The 20206-nt window shown below is 46.9% G+C and overlaps 1 protein-coding gene across 1 annotated transcript; it reads right to left on the bottom strand.

Moving 5' to 3' along the window:
* Positions 1-15249: 15249 nt before the first annotated feature.
* LOC123442166 (putative B3 domain-containing protein Os03g0621600) lies at positions 15250-20206 on the bottom strand. Its single transcript, XM_045118242.1, has 6 exons — positions 20131-20206; positions 19706-20015; positions 18763-18962; positions 16158-16521; positions 15841-16055; positions 15250-15687 (listed from the first exon to the last, which is right to left on the bottom strand). The coding sequence occupies exons 1-6, from the start codon at positions 20200-20202 to the stop codon at positions 15409-15411; spliced, it is 1440 nt and encodes a 479-aa protein (XP_044974177.1). The 5' UTR covers positions 20203-20206; the 3' UTR covers positions 15250-15408.

Here is a 20206-nt window from a genome sequence, read left to right on the forward strand (position 1 = left end):
TGTCGTCTTGGGAAGCCAGAATGTCTTCAACCGGGATTCCCCATTCATCTACCCACTTCTTTGCTAATTCCAAATCTTGCCCCTGCACCGGAGGGGGGACATTCTCGGGTAACACCCTGAGGGGTGGGATCGACTGTTTGGCCTGTTGTCCAAGCTGAGGAACGTCTGATCTTTTTTTGCTTGTAGTTGAACTTGATTTGCTCCCACTTGCACTTGCACGTGATCTGCTCTTTTTCACTTCGTTCTGCAATGTGCGTGTATAGTCATCAGGCTTACGGTGTAAGTCATACTGTGATGGAAGGGTCGTGAAGTATTTTGCATATGCTATTTGCTTCTCGGTGTATTCCGGGCGGGGCTCGGGTTCCTTCTTTTTCATCTGCGCATCATGATGTTCCTTTGCTATCCTGGCATTTTCCTCGGGGGTACGATCATAAGGTCTGATAGGAAGATTAGCATGAGGTACCTTTGGGAGGGGCGACAGTTTGCGCTTTGGGGGGCTCCGTCGCTTAGAAATCATTGGCGGAGCGTTCTTGCTGGCACGCTTCCGCTTAGTATCCGGAGCGGGCGGCGGCGGAGACGGACGACCCAAGTCCGGCGGCGGTGATCAAGATGGACTCGTGTTGTGCTGGCCGACGTCATGTGGAGGGCTTGGAGGTAATGGAGGTGTAGGTGACCTGCGACGACTCGGAGGCGGTGTTGTCCTTGGGGCCGAGCCTGGAAGCTTGATGTAGTTCTTGTCCCATATATAGGATGACTCCACCCAGTACTTCTCCCAGTGTCCTCTCATCTTCGGGTCCAGCTATGCCGAGCTCCATATCATGAAACCGCGCCATGATTTCATCCACCCCGACTTTAGCAAAGCCAGCTGGAATCTCACGGCCATGCCAGCGTGCATCAGGGCCAGAAGGTAAAGCTTGTCCGACGGCCACCTTCATGGATATGTTCTTGAATTTCTGATGGAGTTCACATGATGTTGACTCCTTGATTCCATCCACAGGGTAGCCGGGACCGCCCTCTATCATTCTTCGTGCATCGTCGGGCGGGGCCTCAGATTCAGCCACGTTGCTTTTCCGCTTAGATGGGGCGCCGGTAATATCAAATGCAGGATCTTCCTGGCGCGCTACTGTTGCTCGTTAATCCTCGCAAGCAACTGGTTGAACTTGTCATTCTCCTCACCCTGCTGCCGCTTCTTTGCTCTCGCTCGGCTTCTGTAAGTGTCTTGGTCTCTGGCAAACCCAAGCCACCACGGGTAAGAAGGACCGAAGCCTCGCGTTCGTCCTCCATGTTCGTCATTGCTGATGACCAGTGTGAGCAAATCTTTCTCTCTATCTGCAGTGAACTTTCTTTTTCCCTCCTTAATTTCTTTCACTATCTTTTTCCAATTCTCCCTGGGTATCCTAAGACCGTCACTGCAGATGAGGTCCCCTGTTTCTTTGTCGTACGAACCACCATGCGCAAGGAACCAATTTCTTGCTCTCAATTCCCACTCATCACGGAGTGGTTCAGGTACGATGCCTTTAGCTAGCACATCTTGCTCTTTCTTATCCCACTTTGGGATGGCAGTCTCATAGCCCCCTGGCCCCAGCTTGTGGTGATATTTCTTTTTGTCGGCATTTATCTTGTTCTTTTCTGATAATGCCTGGGCATCTTCTGACTCCTTGTACTCTTGAAATGCCTTCCAGTGATTCGCCTGCTTGGCTAGATACCCCTCGAATACTTACACTTTCTTTGTCTTCAGATAGTTTTTCCATAGCTTCTTCTTCCAGCTACGGAACAGTTCGGCCATCTTCTTTAGAGTCCACTGCTTGACTTTGGCCCTCAGTTTGTCTGCGGCGTCTTCATTCTCACATTCTGGTAGGATGAAATGTGACATGAGATCATTCCCAAGATTATCTTTGTACCTTTTGGCGACATAGTCACTATCGGCTGCTCCTTTGCGCTTGTTCCACTCCCGAACGCTAATCGGGACGTGATCCCTAACGAGAACTCCGCATTGCTTCTTGAATGTGTCAGCAGCATTCTTAGGAAGCTTGGGTTCGCCCGTAGGCAATATCACCTCAAAGGTGTAATGCGTCCGTGCATCCAACTTTCAAGTCGGGCCTCGTTTCGTAGCTTTGCTCGATGTGGAGGCCTAAGACGGAGAAATATTCGTCAAATGAATGTATATGTATACAATATAGAGCTATATCCAATATTTTTCACATATTACAAGTGATTGTCGAACTTCATATGTATACCTCGCCGGACTTTATTATTTCTCCACCGGCTTCTCCACCGGCTTCTCCATCAGTGGAGCTATCACCTTCTCCGTCATTGGACCTATCTCCTTCCCCATCGGTTCATCTTCGTGTCGCTCGACCTCCATTCCATATCCGGAGGGGTTTAGATATGATGACGGAGATTCAGCTGGTTCAACGTCGGGGCCGTCTTTGATTATATCTTCGAGAAGTTCTTCCTCTTCGAGGTTCCTGATATGTGGATCCATAGTTCTGCAAAAAACGGACATTTGATTAACTAATAAACTAACAAACTATATAAGAGGGGTTAGAAACTTCGAAGTGTCGTTTTATATAGGAGGACCTTTAGTCCCGGGTCTTGGCTAGAACCTAAACTCTAAAATATGTCTAACGGATTCTCTTAACCTTTAATGATTTAACAAAATAGCGACATTCTAGATGTGTAGAAAATGATCCTATTTTTCCTGATCTCATCTACCCTTCTATATGTCACATTGTCTAGTGTCAAAGGACTTTGTTGAACTTTGTACCAAAAAAGAGTTATTCTATTAGGAACTCCGTTCCAAAACAACTTTAGTCCCGGGTCGTGGCTCCACCCGGGACTCCTAGATTTCTGCATAGTATTCAAAGTAGGAGTACTTTTCTAATTTGAGCATTCAATAAGCAAAACCAAATCGTAAAATAAAGTAGTATTCAAATTAGCATGCATTCAATTATAAGCAAAACTACATCATCTCTTTTGTCCGTACATCATCGAATATTATCACTAATACTCCTCGAATACTATCATACATATAGCATCAATAATACAGCTAGAACCGTAGCGCCCGACGGGTATCGTCGCGGGCGGTGGACACCGAAAGAGAAGGAACCATCACAGGATCATAGCTCCAGTGAGATCCCCGAAGAACCTGCCAGGTATGCTCGAACCTGCCCTCCAACGCAACCATGTAGCGACGGACGTGCTCATCCTCCTCGCTGACACGGTGACGTACCACCTCCGCGGTGTCCGGAAGCCTCGGCACCGTCACTGGCCCACACGACCGCCACCAAACAAGGAGCGGGTCAACAACGGGCTGGATCCTCACCAACCTACGCCCCCCGGAAGGTAGCACCTCCCAATACCAGCCGGGCGGAGCCCAGTCCCGGATAGGGCCCCTCTGGTCAAGCAGGTGTCCTCCGCCGAGTCGACGACGAGGATGCGGGATAGGCATCGTAAAATGAACTAAAAAAATAAACTAGTTCTATTAATTTTCTTGCTAAAAATAAACTATTAACACTTAAGCATGTACAATAGCAAAATTAAACTATTAACACTTAAGCATATACAATAGCAAAATTAAGCAATAATCTAAGAAACACTAATTAAGCATCCGTAGAAATGTCTTCTTCTTCTTCTTCTTCTTTCTTATTTTCTTCTCCGCTTCTTCTTCAACTTCTCTTCTTCTACTTCTCCTCTTCTTCTATTTTTCCTCTTCTTCTCCTCTCTTCCTCTTCTTATTCTCCTTTTTCTTCTTTTCTTCTCCTGCTCTTCTTATTTTCCTTTTTCCTAATCTTATTTTCTTATTTTTGTTCATATTTCTTCTTTTTGTAACCCTAACCTAATTCTAAATATTACTAACCCTAATAATCTAGCACAAACCTAATAACAATAGGAATTAAATGACAAAAAAACTTTTTCTTTTTCTTCTTTTCTTCCCTTTTTCTTCCTTTCTTCTCCTTTTTCTTCTTTTCTTCTCCTTTTTCTTCTTTTCTTCCCTTTCTCTTCTTTTCTTCTCCTTTTCCTTCTTTTCTTCCCTTTTTCTTCCTTTCTTCTCCTTTTTCTTCCTTTCTTCTCCTTTTTCCTCCTTTCTTCTCCTTTTTCTTCCTTTCTTTTCCTTTTTCTTCCTTTCTTATCCTTTTTCTTCCTTTCTTCCCTTTTTCTTCTTTTCTTCCCTTTTTCTTCTTTTCTTCTCCTTTTTATTCTTTTCTTCTCCTTTTTCTCCTTTTCTTCCCTTTTTCTTCTTTTCTTCTCCTTTTTCTTCTTTTCTTCTCCTTTTTCTTCTTTTCTTCTACCGGCCGGAGTGTTGGGAGGAGGGGGCGGGGGGCTTACCGGCCGGAGACGTCGACGACAGCGAGGAAGGCGTCGACGACGGCGAGGAGGACGACGGCGGCGAGGAGGACGACGGCGACGGCGAGGAGGACGGTAGGGAGCGGCGAGCAGGACGGCGGGCAGCCTGACGACGTCGTCGAGTTCGTCGTTGTGCCGCGCCGGGAAGGAGAACGAGGAAGAAGGAGGGAAGGAAATGTGATTTGGGTTGGAAATTTTCTAACTCCCGCTTATATAGGTGGATCTTTAGTCCCGGTTCGGGGCTCGATCCGGGACTAAAGACCCCCTTTAGTCCCAGGTGGAGCCACGACCCGGGACTAAAGGCCCTTTTTCGACAGACCAAAAGGCGGGAAGCAGGGGCCTTTAGTCCCGGTGCGGGGCTCCAACCGGGACTAACCCCCTTTAGTCCCGGTTGGAGCCCCGCACCGGAACTAAAGTGCTCGGCAGGCGGCAGGCGAGGGGATTTAGTCCCGGGTCGTGGCTCCACCCGGGACTAAAGCCCCTCCTCGGCTGCACGATAAGTTTAGTCCCACCTCGCCCAGCGAGGGGGACTAACACTTGTTTATAAGCCCCGTCGCAGCATCTCCATCGAGCTCCTCTCCAAAGAAGGCTTACGGGCCTAAAATGACTGTAAATTAAAAAATTGAAACTATATTTGAAATTGTGGAGAAAATTAAACCTGAATTCAAAGTGAGGTCACTTTGAATTTAGGTTTAATTTTCTTTACAAATTCTCGTATAGTTTCAATTTTTTTCTATTTTCAGAATTAACTATTTTGTTATTTTCAATTAAAAACTATGTTTATTAAAATTATTTTTGCATATTTGAGAATTTGACAAAACTATGATAATGAAAAGTGTTTGAAATTGAATAAATAATTCAAAACTATTTTCTATTTTCAAAAGTAATTATTTTGAATATCCAAACTATTAACTATTTTGTTATTTTCAATTAAAAACTATGTTTATTAAAATTCTTTTTGCATATTTGAGAATTTGACAAAACTATGATAATGAAAAGTGTTTGAAATTGAATAAATAATTCAAAACAATTTCCTATTTTCAAAAGTAATTATTTTGACTATCCAAACTATTAACTATTTTGTTATTTTCAATTAAAAACTATGTTTATTAAAATTCTTTTTGCATATTTGAGAATTTGACAAAACTATGATAATGAAAAGTGTTTGAAATTGAATAAATAAGGGATTTCGAACGAGAACTCATCTCTTACAAAGGGATTTCAAGTTTTTGAACTTATTTGAACTCCATACTTTTTGTGTGTTCAAAATGCACCATTCAAAGGCACATCACAAAATTTCAACAATTTCTGACTTAATTTGGTATATTTCGTGCATTTACTTATTTTATTTGAGCTAGTTGACCCTGAAATTGAAAAGCACTACAAATGAACTCTGAAAATGTTGAAAGTTGGCATGCTATCATCATTTCACCCACATAGCATGTGTTAAAAATTTGAGAGCACTACGACAAAAACTGGATGCACTTCGTGTATAAAACGGACAATCTCTCTCGAAGTATGAGGGTTTCGAACGAGAACCCATCTCTTACAAAGGGATTTCATTTTTTTGAACTTATTTGAACTCCATACTTTTTGTGTGTTCAAAATGCACCATTCAAAGGCACATCACAAAGTTTCAACAATTTCTGACTTAATTTGGTATATTTCGTGCATTTACTTATTTTTTTTGAGCTAGTTGACCCGGAAATTGAAAAGCACTACAAATGAACTGTGAAAATGTTGAAAGTTGGCATGCTATCATCATTTCACCCACATAGCATGTGTTAAAAAGTTGAGAGGGCTACGACAAAAACTGGATGCACTTCGTGTACAAAACGGACAATCTCTCTCGAAGTATGAGAGTTTCGAACGAGAACTCATCTCTTACAAAGGGATTTCATTTTTTTGAACTTATTTGAACTCCATACTTTTTGTGTATTCAAAATGCACCATTCAAAGGCACATCACAAAAATTGAACAATTTCTGACTTAATTTGGTACATTTCGTGCATTTACTTATTTTTTTGAGCTAGTTGACCCTGAAATTGAAAAGCACTACAAATGAACTCTGAAAATGTTGAAAGTTGGCATGCTATCATCATTTCACCCACATAGCATGTGTTAAAAAGTTGAGAGGGCTACGACAAAAACTGGATGCACTTCGTGTACAAAACGGACAATCTCTCTCGAAGTATCAGCGTTTCGAACGAGAACTCATCTCTTACAAAGGGATTTCATTTTTTTGAACTTATTTGAACTCAATACTTTTTGTGTGTTCAAAATGCACCATTCAAAGGCACATCACAAAATGTCAACAATTTCTGACTTCATTTGGTATATTTCGTGCATTTACTTTTTTTTTGAGCTAGTTGACCCTGAAATTGAAAAGCACTACAAATGAACTCTGAAAATGTTGAAAGTTGGCATGCTATCATCATTTCACCCACATAGCATGTGTTAAAAAGTTGAGAGGGCTACGACAAAAAACTGGATGCACTTCGTGTACAAAACGGACAATCTCTCTCGAAGTATGAGGGTTTCGAACGAGAACTCATCTCTTACAAAGGGATTTCATTTTTTTGAACTTATTTAAACTCCATACATTTTGTGTGTTCAAAATGCACCATTCAAAGGCACATCACAAAAATTCAACAATTTCTGACTTAATTTGGTATATTTCGTGCATTTACTTATTTTTTTGAGCTAGTTGACCCTGAAATTGAGAAGCACTACAAATGAACTCTAAAAATGTTGAAAGTTTGCATGCTATCATCATTTCACCCACATAGCATGTGTTAAAAAGTTGAGAGGGCTACGACAAAAACTGGATGCACTTCGTGTACAAAACGGACAATCTCTCTCGAAGTATCAGCGTTTCGAACGAGAACTCATCTCTTACAAAGGGATTTCATTTTTTTGAACTTATTTGAACTCCATACTTTTTGTGTGTTCAAAATGCACCATTCAAAGGCACATCACAAAATTTCAACAATTTCCGACTTCATTTGGTATTCTTCGTGCATTTACTTATTTTTTTTTTTGAGCTAGTTGATCCTGAAATTGAAAAGCACTACAAATGAACTTTGAAAATGTTGAAAGTTGGCATGCTATCATCATTTCACCCACATAGCATGTGTTAAAAAGTTGAGAGGGCTACGACAAAAACTGGATGCAATTCGTTCTTTCTTGGAAGCATCTTCTTCATCAGTACCAGCAACTTTTCGAATGACGAGTCAGTCACACCGGTCTCTGCCTTCCACTTCAGCAATTCCAGTGTGCTACTCAACTTCTTCTGGCCAACTTCACAATTTTGGTACAACAATTTGTTGTGGTCCTGTAACATCTGCTCGAACTGCAACCTCTCCTTTTCTGTGTCGCAACCTTGCCGTGCATCAGAAATGACCCGGCCAAGATCATCAGCGGGCTCATCTGGTTCCCGTTCTTCATCCTGATCTTCTTCTTCGTTGTCTTCCATTGCGGTATCAGCATACTCAGGAAACATAGATCGGTAGTTGTCATCATCGTTCTCTTCTTCTTCGTCGTCGTCTTCCATCATAACCCCTCTTTCTCCGTGCTTGGTCCAAACTTTATAGCCCGACATAAAACCGGACCGAAGCAGGTGGCTCTAAATGACTCTTGAGGAAGTGTAATCCTTCTCATTCCGACATTCAACACATGGACAAAACATATAGCCACCACCATGCTTGTTCGCATCGGCTGCATCTCGAAAAGAATGCACGCCTTCTGTGTAAGCGGCTGTGCGTCGATCACCGTACATCCATGGATGGCTCATCTGTGTTATACGACAGTATATCAAATACAATCACGATCCTAAAAATTAGTACCGCACGGTCTAAACGAGGAAATATAGTTGCTAACCTTTTAGAATAAGTAGAAATAAAGAGGAAGAGGTTTAAGCGTGGCTCAGGCATCTCATATCGTAGTTGTGTTCGGTGAACTGAAGCGGCATCGCTCTAACACACATTTCAACAAACACCTCTAGTGCATCAAAAAAAGTGGAGAGCTAGCACACACCACACTCTTTCATCCAAGAAAAATGCAAGGAAGAGGGGAGAGGGGGGTTGTGGCCAATATATATAGGCAGATGACTTTAATTCCGGTTTGAGACACAAACCGGGACTAAAGGTGACGCACATGCGGACTGCACACCGCGTAGCCCTTTAGTCCCGGTTTGAGACACAAACCGGGACTAAAGGCTCCTTACGGGCCGGGACTAAAGCCTCGAGGAAGGCATTGCGATTTGGGGCGACGTGGCCGGGCCTTTAGTCCCGGTCCAGAGGCAGGCCGGGACTAAAGGGTCCCGGCCAAAGGCCCGTTTTTCACTAGTGATAATGAGCTTAGATGGTCAACTTTCCTACTCGATGACCAGAAATGATTAAGCTTGGCGAGGTTGAGGGCTCTATTTTTTTACTCATTTTAGAGCTCATTTGTTTCGCTATAACTCTTCATATCATGTCTCATTCATTCGTATGTCCATTATGCATGATTTCCAATTTACATCCATTTTATCATGAGCATTGCATGGTCTTTAATTTTTATAATTTTCCTTCTTGTGTTGTGTTTGTAGGTAAGTTTCGTACACGGTCGCACCGACACGCTCACATCACGTGATCTAGGCGATGAGAATCACAATAACTCTAGCGATTCATCATTGATTCCGTCATCATTTCTTTTCTAAAGATCCCTGGAAATGAAGGTCAGTATTGGGAAAAGATAAAGTTCATCTAGAGCCCCTGGATGGAAGGATATAAGCTACATCCACCAAGGAGACCCGTGAAGGCCAGCTGTTTCTACCCCTTCGACCATAGCCACCAGCAATTATTCACCCAATCTTTACCAAGCCCCATCTCCATCCATTGCAACCTTGAAGGAGCCACCACCATAGAGGCTCAAGCCATGCGCCACCACCACCACCACACCGACATCTCCATCACCACAACTCCTTCCTTACCCATCACGATATGCAGTGCGCTCTAATAATGTGATGTCATTTGGGTAAGGCCTTTGATCTAGTCTCTACGATCTTGATATCTTTCCTAGTTGCTACATGTAAGTGACATGAAGTAGGATAATTGAGTTGTCTCAGTAAGACGTTACTTGAGAGGCAGTGTTATATGAGGGACAATCCACTATAGTAAAAGCCTGTATCCTATAAATATGTGGCAGTGACCTAGTAGTTTTTGTGGTCGATAGCTTAACTCCATTCAATGGTTTGGATACCTGTGTAACAGAGTCTCCTCGCGTCCCCTCGGAGGACGCCAGGGGCCCAAAACCCTAGCCGCCAGACCCCACCATTCCTTCCCCGGCCGCCGCTGCCGCAAGCAAGGGCCACAATGGCGGCGGGCCCTGTGCTATAGAGCCAGGGCGGGTGGTAGCCGCGGATTCCCTTGTGAAGCGGAGGGGTCGTCGCATGCGGGGAAGCCGGGGGAGGTAGTCAGGGCGGCATCCCTGTTGCGCAGCGGCGATCGAGGCCTCCATGGCCAGATGTGATTAGAGGTTGGATGGTGGCGGTGGCGGCGCTCCATCCAGCAAGGGTGGCGGCTGCGCACATTGGCTCGCACCGAGGGCTGCGGATCTGGCATCCTGCCCAGATCCATCATGGTTTAAACATGGTCGGCCGATGGCGCGAGGAGAATCGGTGAGGGGCGGCTGGAGGCCCCCTACCAGCGTGCCGACGGCAGCCCTCGTCTACAAGGCGGGCCCCCTCAGATCCACCGAGCTGCGAGATCGATGGGACGCGACTTCCGGTGAAAACCACACCGACTTCGGTCATGTAGGATGATGGCGGTGTCTAGGACGTTGTTACCATCTCGAGGCATCGTTATTGCACGTCGGGGTACCCCACTCGTGATGCTCCGGGGGAAGCCCTAGACCTAGATCTACCGGATCAGACGATGATGGCATCTTCGATGTCGTTTCCGTCCTGAGAGCATCGTTTTGGAAGTACGTGCTGGTTGGATGGGACAAGAGGAGGAGCGGTGTTAGATCTACCGCAAGCCCTGCGGTGAATCCCGATGGCATGGCGTTGCGGAGGTTCGGCGACGGGCGCGTGTGGACGGATACGTGCGGGATGGTCGCGTTGTCTGACGCCGTGATGGCGTCGACGGTAGACCTCGCAAGGTCGATGCGTCTGTTCTGGCTCTAAAGATGGACCGGTGGAAGATGATGGCGGCAGCCTCTGAGAGTGCGCCGGACCGGTATGGGTCCCAGTCCCGGCGTGTAGCTGGGCTGGGGCATCCGACTATAGATGTTAGGATTTGGTGCGATGTCTGTTTGGTATTTGGTGTGGATATTTGGCACACCTTCGTCAAGAGATATGAGTAGCAATAGGTGTTGTTTAGACGGTGGCTTCAGACTAACTGATGTATTATTTTATATGATTTCTATAAATAATTAATAAAATAACTGCATGCGTCGTCCACATGAAGAAGCCGCAAGTATATCCTCTTTTTTTTAAATAATTAAAAAAAATGCCACCGACCTGCTAAAGAGCCCTAACTAGTCAACACTTTTGCTCGAGTAGTAAAACATCACATTAATCTCTCCTCGGTTTATTTCTTTGTTTTAGTTTTGTATTTATTTACGTTCTAGTAATACTTAGTTCAATCCCATCCTTTATTGTTTTCCTAGAAGCCCATAGAGTAACTATTTTCAAACTACGGTTAGGGTGCCAACATAGTTGCGTACATGACGGTGTAGCTGCAGGGTTGGTAATTGAGATACTCACTTAGAGCATCTCTAACAGATGTCCTATCTTATATGCAGTTTTCAGTGTTATAAAGCACCTGTTTTAGCGTTTTAGACATGCACATATTTCAAACATATGACGAAGAAATGATATGATAAATACTCTAAAATAATTCAAACAAATAATAATTAAATAGTACTTAATTTATTACAACACAACATGTCTAGTTCATCAAATGGTCCATCAAATAGCACACAAATGAACACACAACATGAAATTGTTCATCAAATGCAACAACATCAAATAGAATATGCTTGAACAAATCACTACTCATCCAAAACCGGCTTCGAAAGTACCTCTCCGGAAACACCGGTCTCTCGACGAAGTAGTTGGCCCTGAGTTTGGCATGTGCTTCGGCCCTCTGCCTCTGAATGTACTCTCGCCCCATCACCGAACCGCCGTGCTTCGGCCTCTTGTTCTTGTGCATCATCAAGAGCATTGCAATATCCTCGTCCTCGTCCATGTCCATCTCCTCATTGGCCGTGGGGTAATCAAACACCATATTACTATCTACTTCTACTAATTCACACGAGACAATTTGCATCATAAAAAAATTGAAAATGTTCTCACCTTGGACTTTCAAGCGGGTCGGGCAGCAGCGCTGGCCGGGGCTGAGGAGCGTCGGGGCGGTGCCAGCGGGCAGCAAGAGTCGGCGGAGAAGCAACTCTGCGGCGGGGAAGCAGCGTGGCGGGTCTCAACGGCGACTAGGCAGTACTGCGGCGGCGGAGGACCGTCGTGGAAAGGCCTAGGATGCCGGGCGGAGCGGCTCGGGGGCAGTGGCGGATGGCTGGGTCGGGGATCTGCCTGCCAGGGCTTTGCCGCGGCATGTGGTGGCCAAATCGAGGGTGGCGATGGCCAACGACGGTTGCGGGATTCAGCGCAGAGGCATGTCATTTGCGCCCATTTTCCGACGGGATTCGGCGGTGGAGAGGATTAGGGAGCCGGCGGAAGCTTTTTCGAAAGGAGGGGCGGCACCGACCGGTCGAATCGGCAGTGGCAGCGGCGGCGGTCCGGCGAAATGGCGGGTCGGGGGCGAAGAAGGTTTCAGGATGGTCGTTGACTTCGCGCGCGGTGAAAATGAAAGGATAGGGCACCCTTCCGTGCAGTCCTCTGTGTCCCATATTTGGGACGAAGAGAAGCATCTGTTGGAGGGCCGTTTTTGGTCTTTCGTGCCCCCAAAAACGGTTTTTTAGACTCCACAATTAAAATAAGGCATGTGTTAGAGATGCTCTTAGATACTTACACGAGAGTGCTATAACTAGCCCTGTGCACTGACAGGACATCAGGCAGGACATCAGGGTATCGAACTAGATTCGAACGCCGGAGGGCCGTTAACTCTCCCCGCAGATTTGAATTGGGAGTTTAGCCTTTGTTATGTTTTTCTCTTGCCCCACGCCCGTATAAACAGTTTTGGGGTCCTACTTCTAGCGACGGCATGTGCAAGACATGCTTCAGGCCAAATTTCTAGCAGGGAATGATGTCGACTATTAGCGTTAACGACTCCATGTTCTTCATCAGCTTGAAGAGGCAGATGTCCGCCTCCCGTGGGCAGTTGTCGCGGGGCGAAAGACGCCTAGTGGGTGACGGGCAGGAAGTGGTAGGGCGGAGATGATGTTGGAAGTTAGCGACAGGAGCAGTGAGCATGATGACCTGGGGGCGGAAGACCTTGGGAGTGGGTCGATGCAGCAAAGGGAATGTCCAGGACGGGAGTCAATTGCACAAAACCATCACATTTGCGGTTAGGTTCGCAAAAAACAACCAATTCATTAGTCCGTTGCAAATAGCACTGCTTTTTCACTAATCTTATTGCAAAAGGCACTAGTCGGGTGATTTGTCCGTTTAATAGATTTCTGACAAATGGGACCTCATTGTAAGAAGATGACTTAGCAAAAAATTTACATACACACCCGTGAACAAAATAAGAAAACGCAATCACCTCCACCGCAGTTGGTGCTTGGCCTACCTCTCCTGTCGTCACCACGACGACGGCGGCGACATGAGCAGGCGGGTGGCACGGGCACTGGGGCCACCAGCGGCGACGGGAGTAGGCGGACGGCGATGGGAGGAGGGGCCGCCGACGACGACGGGAGCAGGCGGGTGGCACGGGCGCTGGGGCCGATGTCGGCAACGGGAGCAGGCGGGCAACGACAGGTGCAGGGGCCGACGGCGGTGACGGGAGCAGGCGGGTGGCGCGAGGGCTGGGGCCGACAGGCACAGGGGCAAACGGCGGTGATGAGAGCTGGCGGGTGGCGCCGGCGCTGGAGCCGCCGCCGACGACAGGGGCCGACGGGAGCAGGCGGGCGCAATGGCGGGCAGCAGTTTCCTCCTCCCGATTCGATCGGGCAAGACTTGATTGCTTTTATTTTAGATTCAAGGATGCGTGTGTGTAAAGTTAGGAAAACACTTGAAATCAACCGGATGATTTCTGGGAACAAATCATCCGCTCTCCACGATTGCCATGCGTCCCAATATGGAACTGCGCACCACTCTGTCTCTCGCGCCACGAACCACAACCACATGTGTTGGACTTTGACCACTTCATGCTCTTCTATCCTCTCCTCCAGCGACTCCCATGAAGCTTCTTCCACACCGCGCCAGCATAGCCTGCTGAGAACGCTCCTCACCATCCCATCTCTCCTCTCTCTCTTACCTTTAATCTTGATCCCATCGGATCCACCACTGTAGCACGCAGCCATGTCACCACCGCCTACAACCATCACTCTCACCTCCTCTCACATCTCCACAAATTCACCACCACCTCCCAAATCAGAGCCCCTCGCTGCAAATCGGGCCACTCAGACGAGAGAACTGTCACAGGGCGTCACTGCTGCAAATGGAGACGAGGGGAGGTGTTGCTGCTGCAAGCATGCGTCATCCGCTCGCGCGCCGCCGCCGCAAGGTTTACTGTTGCAATGATGGGGCATCGACGCAAGCTCCATGGAAGCTACTGTCCGGTGTTGCGACCTGCAAGAGATCACGCTGCTGCAATGAGGTCTCATGGTGGTGCTGTAATGGCAGGCCGTGCAGTGACCACCGGAGCTGCAATGAAGCATCGTCGGGGCCGTCGAAGCTCCAATGGAGCATCGTTAGGGCCGTCGAAGCTGCACTAGAGTGGTCTACCGGAGCTGCAGTGGAGCATCACCGGAGCTGCAATGAAGCATCGTCGGGGCCGTCGAAGCTGGAATGGAGCATCGTTAGGGCCGTCGAAGCTGCACTAGAGTGGTCTACCGGAGCTGCAGTGGAGCATCACCGGAGCTGCACGGTACATCGATGGAGTTGCAATGGAGCATCGTGGTGGCCGGAGCTGCACGGTACATCGATGGAGTTGCAATGGAGCATCGTGGTGGCCGGAGCTGCAATGCAGCGTCTTCGAGGTCATCGGTGCTGCGATGGAGCATTGCTGGGACGCCGGTGCAGCGATGGCGGGTAGCTCCAAGTGACACTAGGCGCTCCGACGAACATGGCAGTGCTGCACTGCAAGCCCGGGCAGTCGCTGGTGGCTGGGGTTGTTGCAAGCGGGAAGGATAAGTGGACAACGCAGTACGTGGAGCGTGCGTTACATGGGAGCAGCGATCCAATGGTTGTTGCCCTTTGCATCGGACGGCTCGCTAGGGGGATGATTTTCCTAAAAATCATCCGGTTGATCCCTAGCAACGCCCGTAAAGTTATTTCAATGTCAGCTCCTAATAACGAGGCCCCACTTGTCAAAAATCAATTAAACAGGCTAAATCACCCAATCAGTGTTTTTTCAATAAGATTAATGAAAAACAGTGTTTTTTATAACGGATTAATGAGTTGGTGTTTTCTGCAAATTTAGCCATAAATGTAGTGGTTTTATGCAATTCACTCCCAGGACGGGGAAGCGGCGTGGATTGGACTGCCGTAGGGTCGGCATTGAGAGGAAAATGGAGATAAAATTTCCTGCCCATTTTGGAAAATCTAATATGGACTTTGTTTTGCTCACTTAATGGAGCGTGGATTACCTGCAGCGTGGCTGAAAACCAATTCTTTTTTCCTGCATCATCATGGCTCAATTGCTTGAGCCGTATATGCAGTGCGCTCTAGTGTAATGCAGAGAAGCCACATGCAAAAACAGTGCCATCAAACAAGGGCAGTTAGCAACACATCACAGGTTGTTCAAACTTAACCCATCCAAATTACTCTCAAATCAACAAAGATATCACAGAACTAAGAAACCAACAACATAATCGTCTAATGATATAAATAAGAGTTTCATGTTCAAGTTCATCGTAGAAGCAGCAGCATGCAAGACATGCTTTGGGATAGCATTTCTAGCGGCGAACGATGTAGACCATCATCATCAGCGGCTCCTCGTTCTTCATCAGCTTAAATAGGCAGAGGTCCCCCTCTCGCAGCCGGTTGTCGCGGGCGAAAGATGGCCATCCTTTGAGAACCTTCGAGCCTCGCGAGCTATGCTGCAGCTTGGTAGGCCATGATCTGATTTTCCCCTCCAGCCGAAGCAGCAGATAGATTCCACTGTGCTTTCCACGATCATGGCTGACAGCAAACTTCTCACCAAAATACTTGGCCGTGTACTGCGAACCAAAGCGCTGTTCATATTCATAACGCAGGGCAAATGTTAGAATGACACCGACTATGCAGAGATACATTTGGAAATTTTGTTTCTATTTATCCTATCAAAGGATACAGATGCAATACAGGAACTGGTAGAAAGCAAAAGAAAATATTTTCCTTGAACTTACTAGCATGGGATTGTTTTGGCTGCCACGCTGACAGACAGTGCTCTTGCTCATGATAACAACATAAAAAGGTGGTTTGAACTTAATCTCCTCAACTTTCTCCAAAGATTTCATCTCCTGCGCTGGTGTTAGATAAGCTCCGTCATCAAGCATGAAGAGAGTCTCCTCGGAATCCTGGGAGACTTCAAGCTCTTCATGTTTGGAAGAGTACTCTTCACCTAGACAAGTTTTCATATGGATCAGACATATATAATGTGAACTCAAGTGTGACACATGCATCGTAGCAGTGGGAACAGCTAAGTGATGTGCCGACATAGTACCATCGGTAGGTGTTTTGTCCTTAACGTCACCCATTTTGGCGCATGTCCTTCTGTGATTTGAGCCAATGTTTGTTCTTCCACCAGCAGAATGATCACTGCACGCTTCGTGCAGTGGATGGGCTGTCATTACATATCTTCTCTGCTTAACATTAGTCATTGGTTCAAAGAGATAGATATCACCCTCCCTAACATGAGTGTCATGCACAAACTTGCCTACATAAAGGCTGCACCGACCAGCACCAGCCACACCGGATGGCCTGACATACAATTTGCACTTCCAATTTTTGTTCTTCCTAGGCAGCTGGAGTGTTATACTTGTATCTTCACATGGAAAATGCTTGAGAGCATAATCCTTAGGTATTTCCTAATTGAAAAGGGACATCAGTTAATTATAATATTTTTAAGCTTGTTATATATGATAGTTGAAGAACTAAATAGTCAAGAAGTTAACACTGCAAACATATCCTTCAGGAGTTACTTAGAAGATCTGAAAAACAGACTTGCCTAAATAGTATCATAACATAGTAGCCTAAATAGATAATAAGCAATTCATTCTCTTTCTTTTTACGTACAAGGCAGAAGCTCCATCAATTTCATTGAGAGAGAGAGAGAGAAAGAGAAAATATAGAAGTGGGCAGTTTATAAGGGAAACTGGCCGAAAACCATCCAACAACAGGAAAAAAAGAAGAGAAACAACTGCTGAAGCCAACCCAAACAGACCACCACCACCTAACTTGACCTCATTTTCTCGAATTGTTGTAAGAAAGATCTTTAAAGACGCCTTCAAGAAGGTAACGACACGCGAAAGCGCCACCGTCATCGGTATCGACACTCGTCTATTAAAAAGCTTTCGCCTAGATCCTCACACGATCACGCCACAGAAATCCATGATAGCTTCAGCCAACCCAACAACCTCCACGCCACATCCTCGCCGTACGGCCATGGCCCAATGGGAAGTAGTTTTCGACAATGCCTCAAGGAGGAGGGCACACATGAGCGCCAACATCACTAGCAATGGTCCCCGTCGAAGAACAAGACTTGCACCCAGAGCATTATGCCTTGCACTTCTGACCCTAGCAAGGAGCCAGGCCTCAACGAACCGTGCGAGACCAAGCCAAAGCTCCGCTCAAATTCTGCAACAACGAGCCCGGCCAAAAGGAATGGAGGGTCGCCACAGTCTCAACATCACCATGGTAGATGACCTGCATTGATGCCGGCACAACCATCACTACTGCAAACCGGGCTCCGAAAGACACAACACTACGACTTAGCCTGGATGTACCGAGTGGGCTTTTTGGCCCGCTCGTGTCCCGTTCGGTCTTGGCCTGCTCAGTCCAGGCCCGACAACAAAACAGGCCGGTCCGGTCCCTCAAAACAAGACCAAAAATCGGCCGGTCCGGTCCGGTTAAAGTTCGGCCTGACTGAACGGACCGAAGAAGCAGCCAGCAACATGGCGAGTACATGGCCAAAGCACGACGAGGGCATGGTGGGGCGCGGCTGGGGGCTTCGCAGGGGCGTGGCTGGTGCGTGGCGGGGTCATGGTAGCCCAGGCGTGAGCGGGCGACGCACCTATGTTGCGGCCGCCGCCGTCCAACGCACAGGCAGAGCACCACCGCATAGCACGAAGGCCACCAACCTCCCGAAGATGAACCATCATGTCTAGGAGTTCCTCCGTCGTGAGATCTGCGGCCCCGTGCAAGGAATCGGTCGGATTCGTCCTGAAGCCGACGCCAGGTTCGTCCTTCCTGACTCCGGCCTCTGGCGTTCTTCGTCGATTATGTCGCGGTCACTGGTTCCCCAGCCTCCCCGACGCTTGAATCGAGTTCTCAATGAGCTACCACCCCTTTCCCCTCTGCTCCCCCGTTGGATTAGGTGCCCCGGCCATCCCTCGCCGATGCCATGGTCACCAACTCGCCGCCGGTGGTTGCTGGGCTGTCCTCGCGGTCCCGCTCGGGCTTCTCCATCGACGGTCCGGTCCCCGGAAATAGGACCGCAAGTCTGCTCGGTCCGGTCCGGTATGGACCAACGGCGGCCGATCCAAACGTAGGCTCAGACCGGGACCAGATCGGCATCCACCCTAAACTGCAACCATCGCTGCCGGACAGATCAAGCGCAACCATCCAAGACTCGCCTGGAAACGAAGGCCACACACCCGGGGGCCATTACCACGCGCTGCCACCCACACGGTCCAAAGCAGCCAGTGCCGCTTACAGACTGCTCCACCCCACGGACAACCCAAGCCCATTGGATTCAAGCACGAGGCTTCCGATCCACCACCACACCACGCAGCACACCTCCACCACGAGGAGAGGGGCGACCCGCCCCAGGATTTTGGGGTGTCGCCCTTCTCCTTGTGGCGGAGGTGTGCTGCGTGGTGGTGGATCCGAAGCCTCATGAATCCAATGGGCTTGGTCTGTCTTAGTTAACAAGTTAAGACTGTCACAAAGGCACTGATAATGTTAATTTAGTAATGCATGTGTATTTCGTGGTAAAAATATTGTTCAGAGTTTTGATTTAGAACCAAAATACGGACTGACTTAAATAGTATCACAATAAACAGTGAGCCTTTTTCATAAAAAATATATAGATGATAAAACTTACATACCAGAGTATACCGTCTTATGTTTGACTTCTTCATCTGTACAACTAGCATTTTAAATTTAGGTTTAATTTTTTTTACAACAGCATTTATTTTCATCTTCTGCGCTTTTGTAAGACGGCAATGTGATGATAAGGCGTAGTTATTCGAAAGTTTCTTTAGATTAGCTGACTCCACAGAATTGTCTACAGATAGACTGTCTTCTGCTGTAAAAATGTTTCAACGGTAAGAAAACATGTGCTAGAGGGTAACTGAATAATCCGAGTACAGAACTTAACCTGACAATTCCTCAGAAGAATAAGATCTTTCATTCTGGCTTCCGTCTGAATCGCATGGATTACTCATCTTGGATACGCCCTGCAAAACTAATCATATGTTATCAGGTGGCATTATTCAAAGGTATTTGCATAACTAATTTGATACCCTGAAATCAATCAAGATCAGTATGGTGCCCTCTACCAAATCCAAAAGCAGAGCTCATGCCGTTTGCGGTCAGTAAGGTCAAACATAAGGAACTTTGACTTATAACAAACCTAGAACTTCATATGAAAATGATCTATCAACGGAGAGAGTAACTGAAAATTATACAATATAATCGAAGAGAGTAATTTGGCACGGAGAGAGTAACTGAAAACTACACAATATACGCGAAGCATGTATTTTGGGTGTCTGCAAGAAGATTCATGGGTGAAACTAAAGTGGGGTAATGGCCCACATGGGGGAAAACTCTCTGTCCACAAAGGAAAAAGAATTTTCATGAACATGACTAGAAAGGGAGCAACTCAACACTACAGAATTGAAGAAGAGAAGACACATGACTAAATTTCAAGCAAATACTGGAACATCACAGAAAAAGCTTACCAAGGTGTTGCCACTGGCACTGCTGCTCCCACTGGCTGGCAAAACACAATAATGTCTTCTTGAACTTATTCTTACAATCTACAATCACATAATGAGAGGAAGACAAAGAAGCGCGTACTGGTATCATCATGGTGCTGGTAGTCCCTGCGGCACATGCTCCCGTCGAACACCTTCATGGTGAGCACGGTGTGGCCATCGTAGCTTAAGATGAGGAAGTGTCCGAGCCGCAGGTCATGAGCACGAGCGAACTGCTCCCATCCGCGCCCGAGATACATGTGGCCGTCGGCGTCGAACACTACATCCATAACCCACAAGAGACGCTGGCGCCCAGCCTCCCGCAGCTTCAGTTCCCGGGGCCGACGGCCGTCGAGCAGCCTTGCAAACTTGTCCGGCAGCCTCTGCGATGAGGATTAAAACTTAAAAGTGATTGTTGAACAAAGCGTAGAATAGAAACTGATACAACAAAGGTGAAAAATAAATTGAAAGATCGACTAGCTAGGATGTATTATGTACCATCTTCTTCAAAGAATTTGGTAACACGACTAAGAAGAATTCAAAGCCTAAGGCCGTCTCCTCTTCCATCATAGCA

Source organism: Hordeum vulgare, chromosome 3H (assembly GCF_904849725.1).
Source record: "Hordeum vulgare subsp. vulgare chromosome 3H, MorexV3_pseudomolecules_assembly, whole genome shotgun sequence".
NCBI classification, from domain to species: domain Eukaryota; kingdom Viridiplantae; phylum Streptophyta; class Magnoliopsida; order Poales; family Poaceae; genus Hordeum; species Hordeum vulgare.

Excerpts from the sequence above, each read along its gene's own strand:
- LOC123442166 (XM_045118242.1), bottom strand. The coding sequence starts at position 20,202 with ATGATGGAAGAGGAGACGGCCTTAGGCTTTGAATTCTTCTTAGTCGTG. Across the intron at positions 18,963-19,705 it reads CTTTGTCTTCCTCTCATTAT|CAGAAGACAGTCTATCTGTA; the intron begins GTGATTGTAGAT and ends ACATTTTTACAG. Across the intron at positions 16,056-16,157 it reads GGACAAAACACCTACCGATG|GTGAAGAGTACTCTTCCAAA; the intron begins GTACTATGTCGG and ends AAACTTGTCTAG.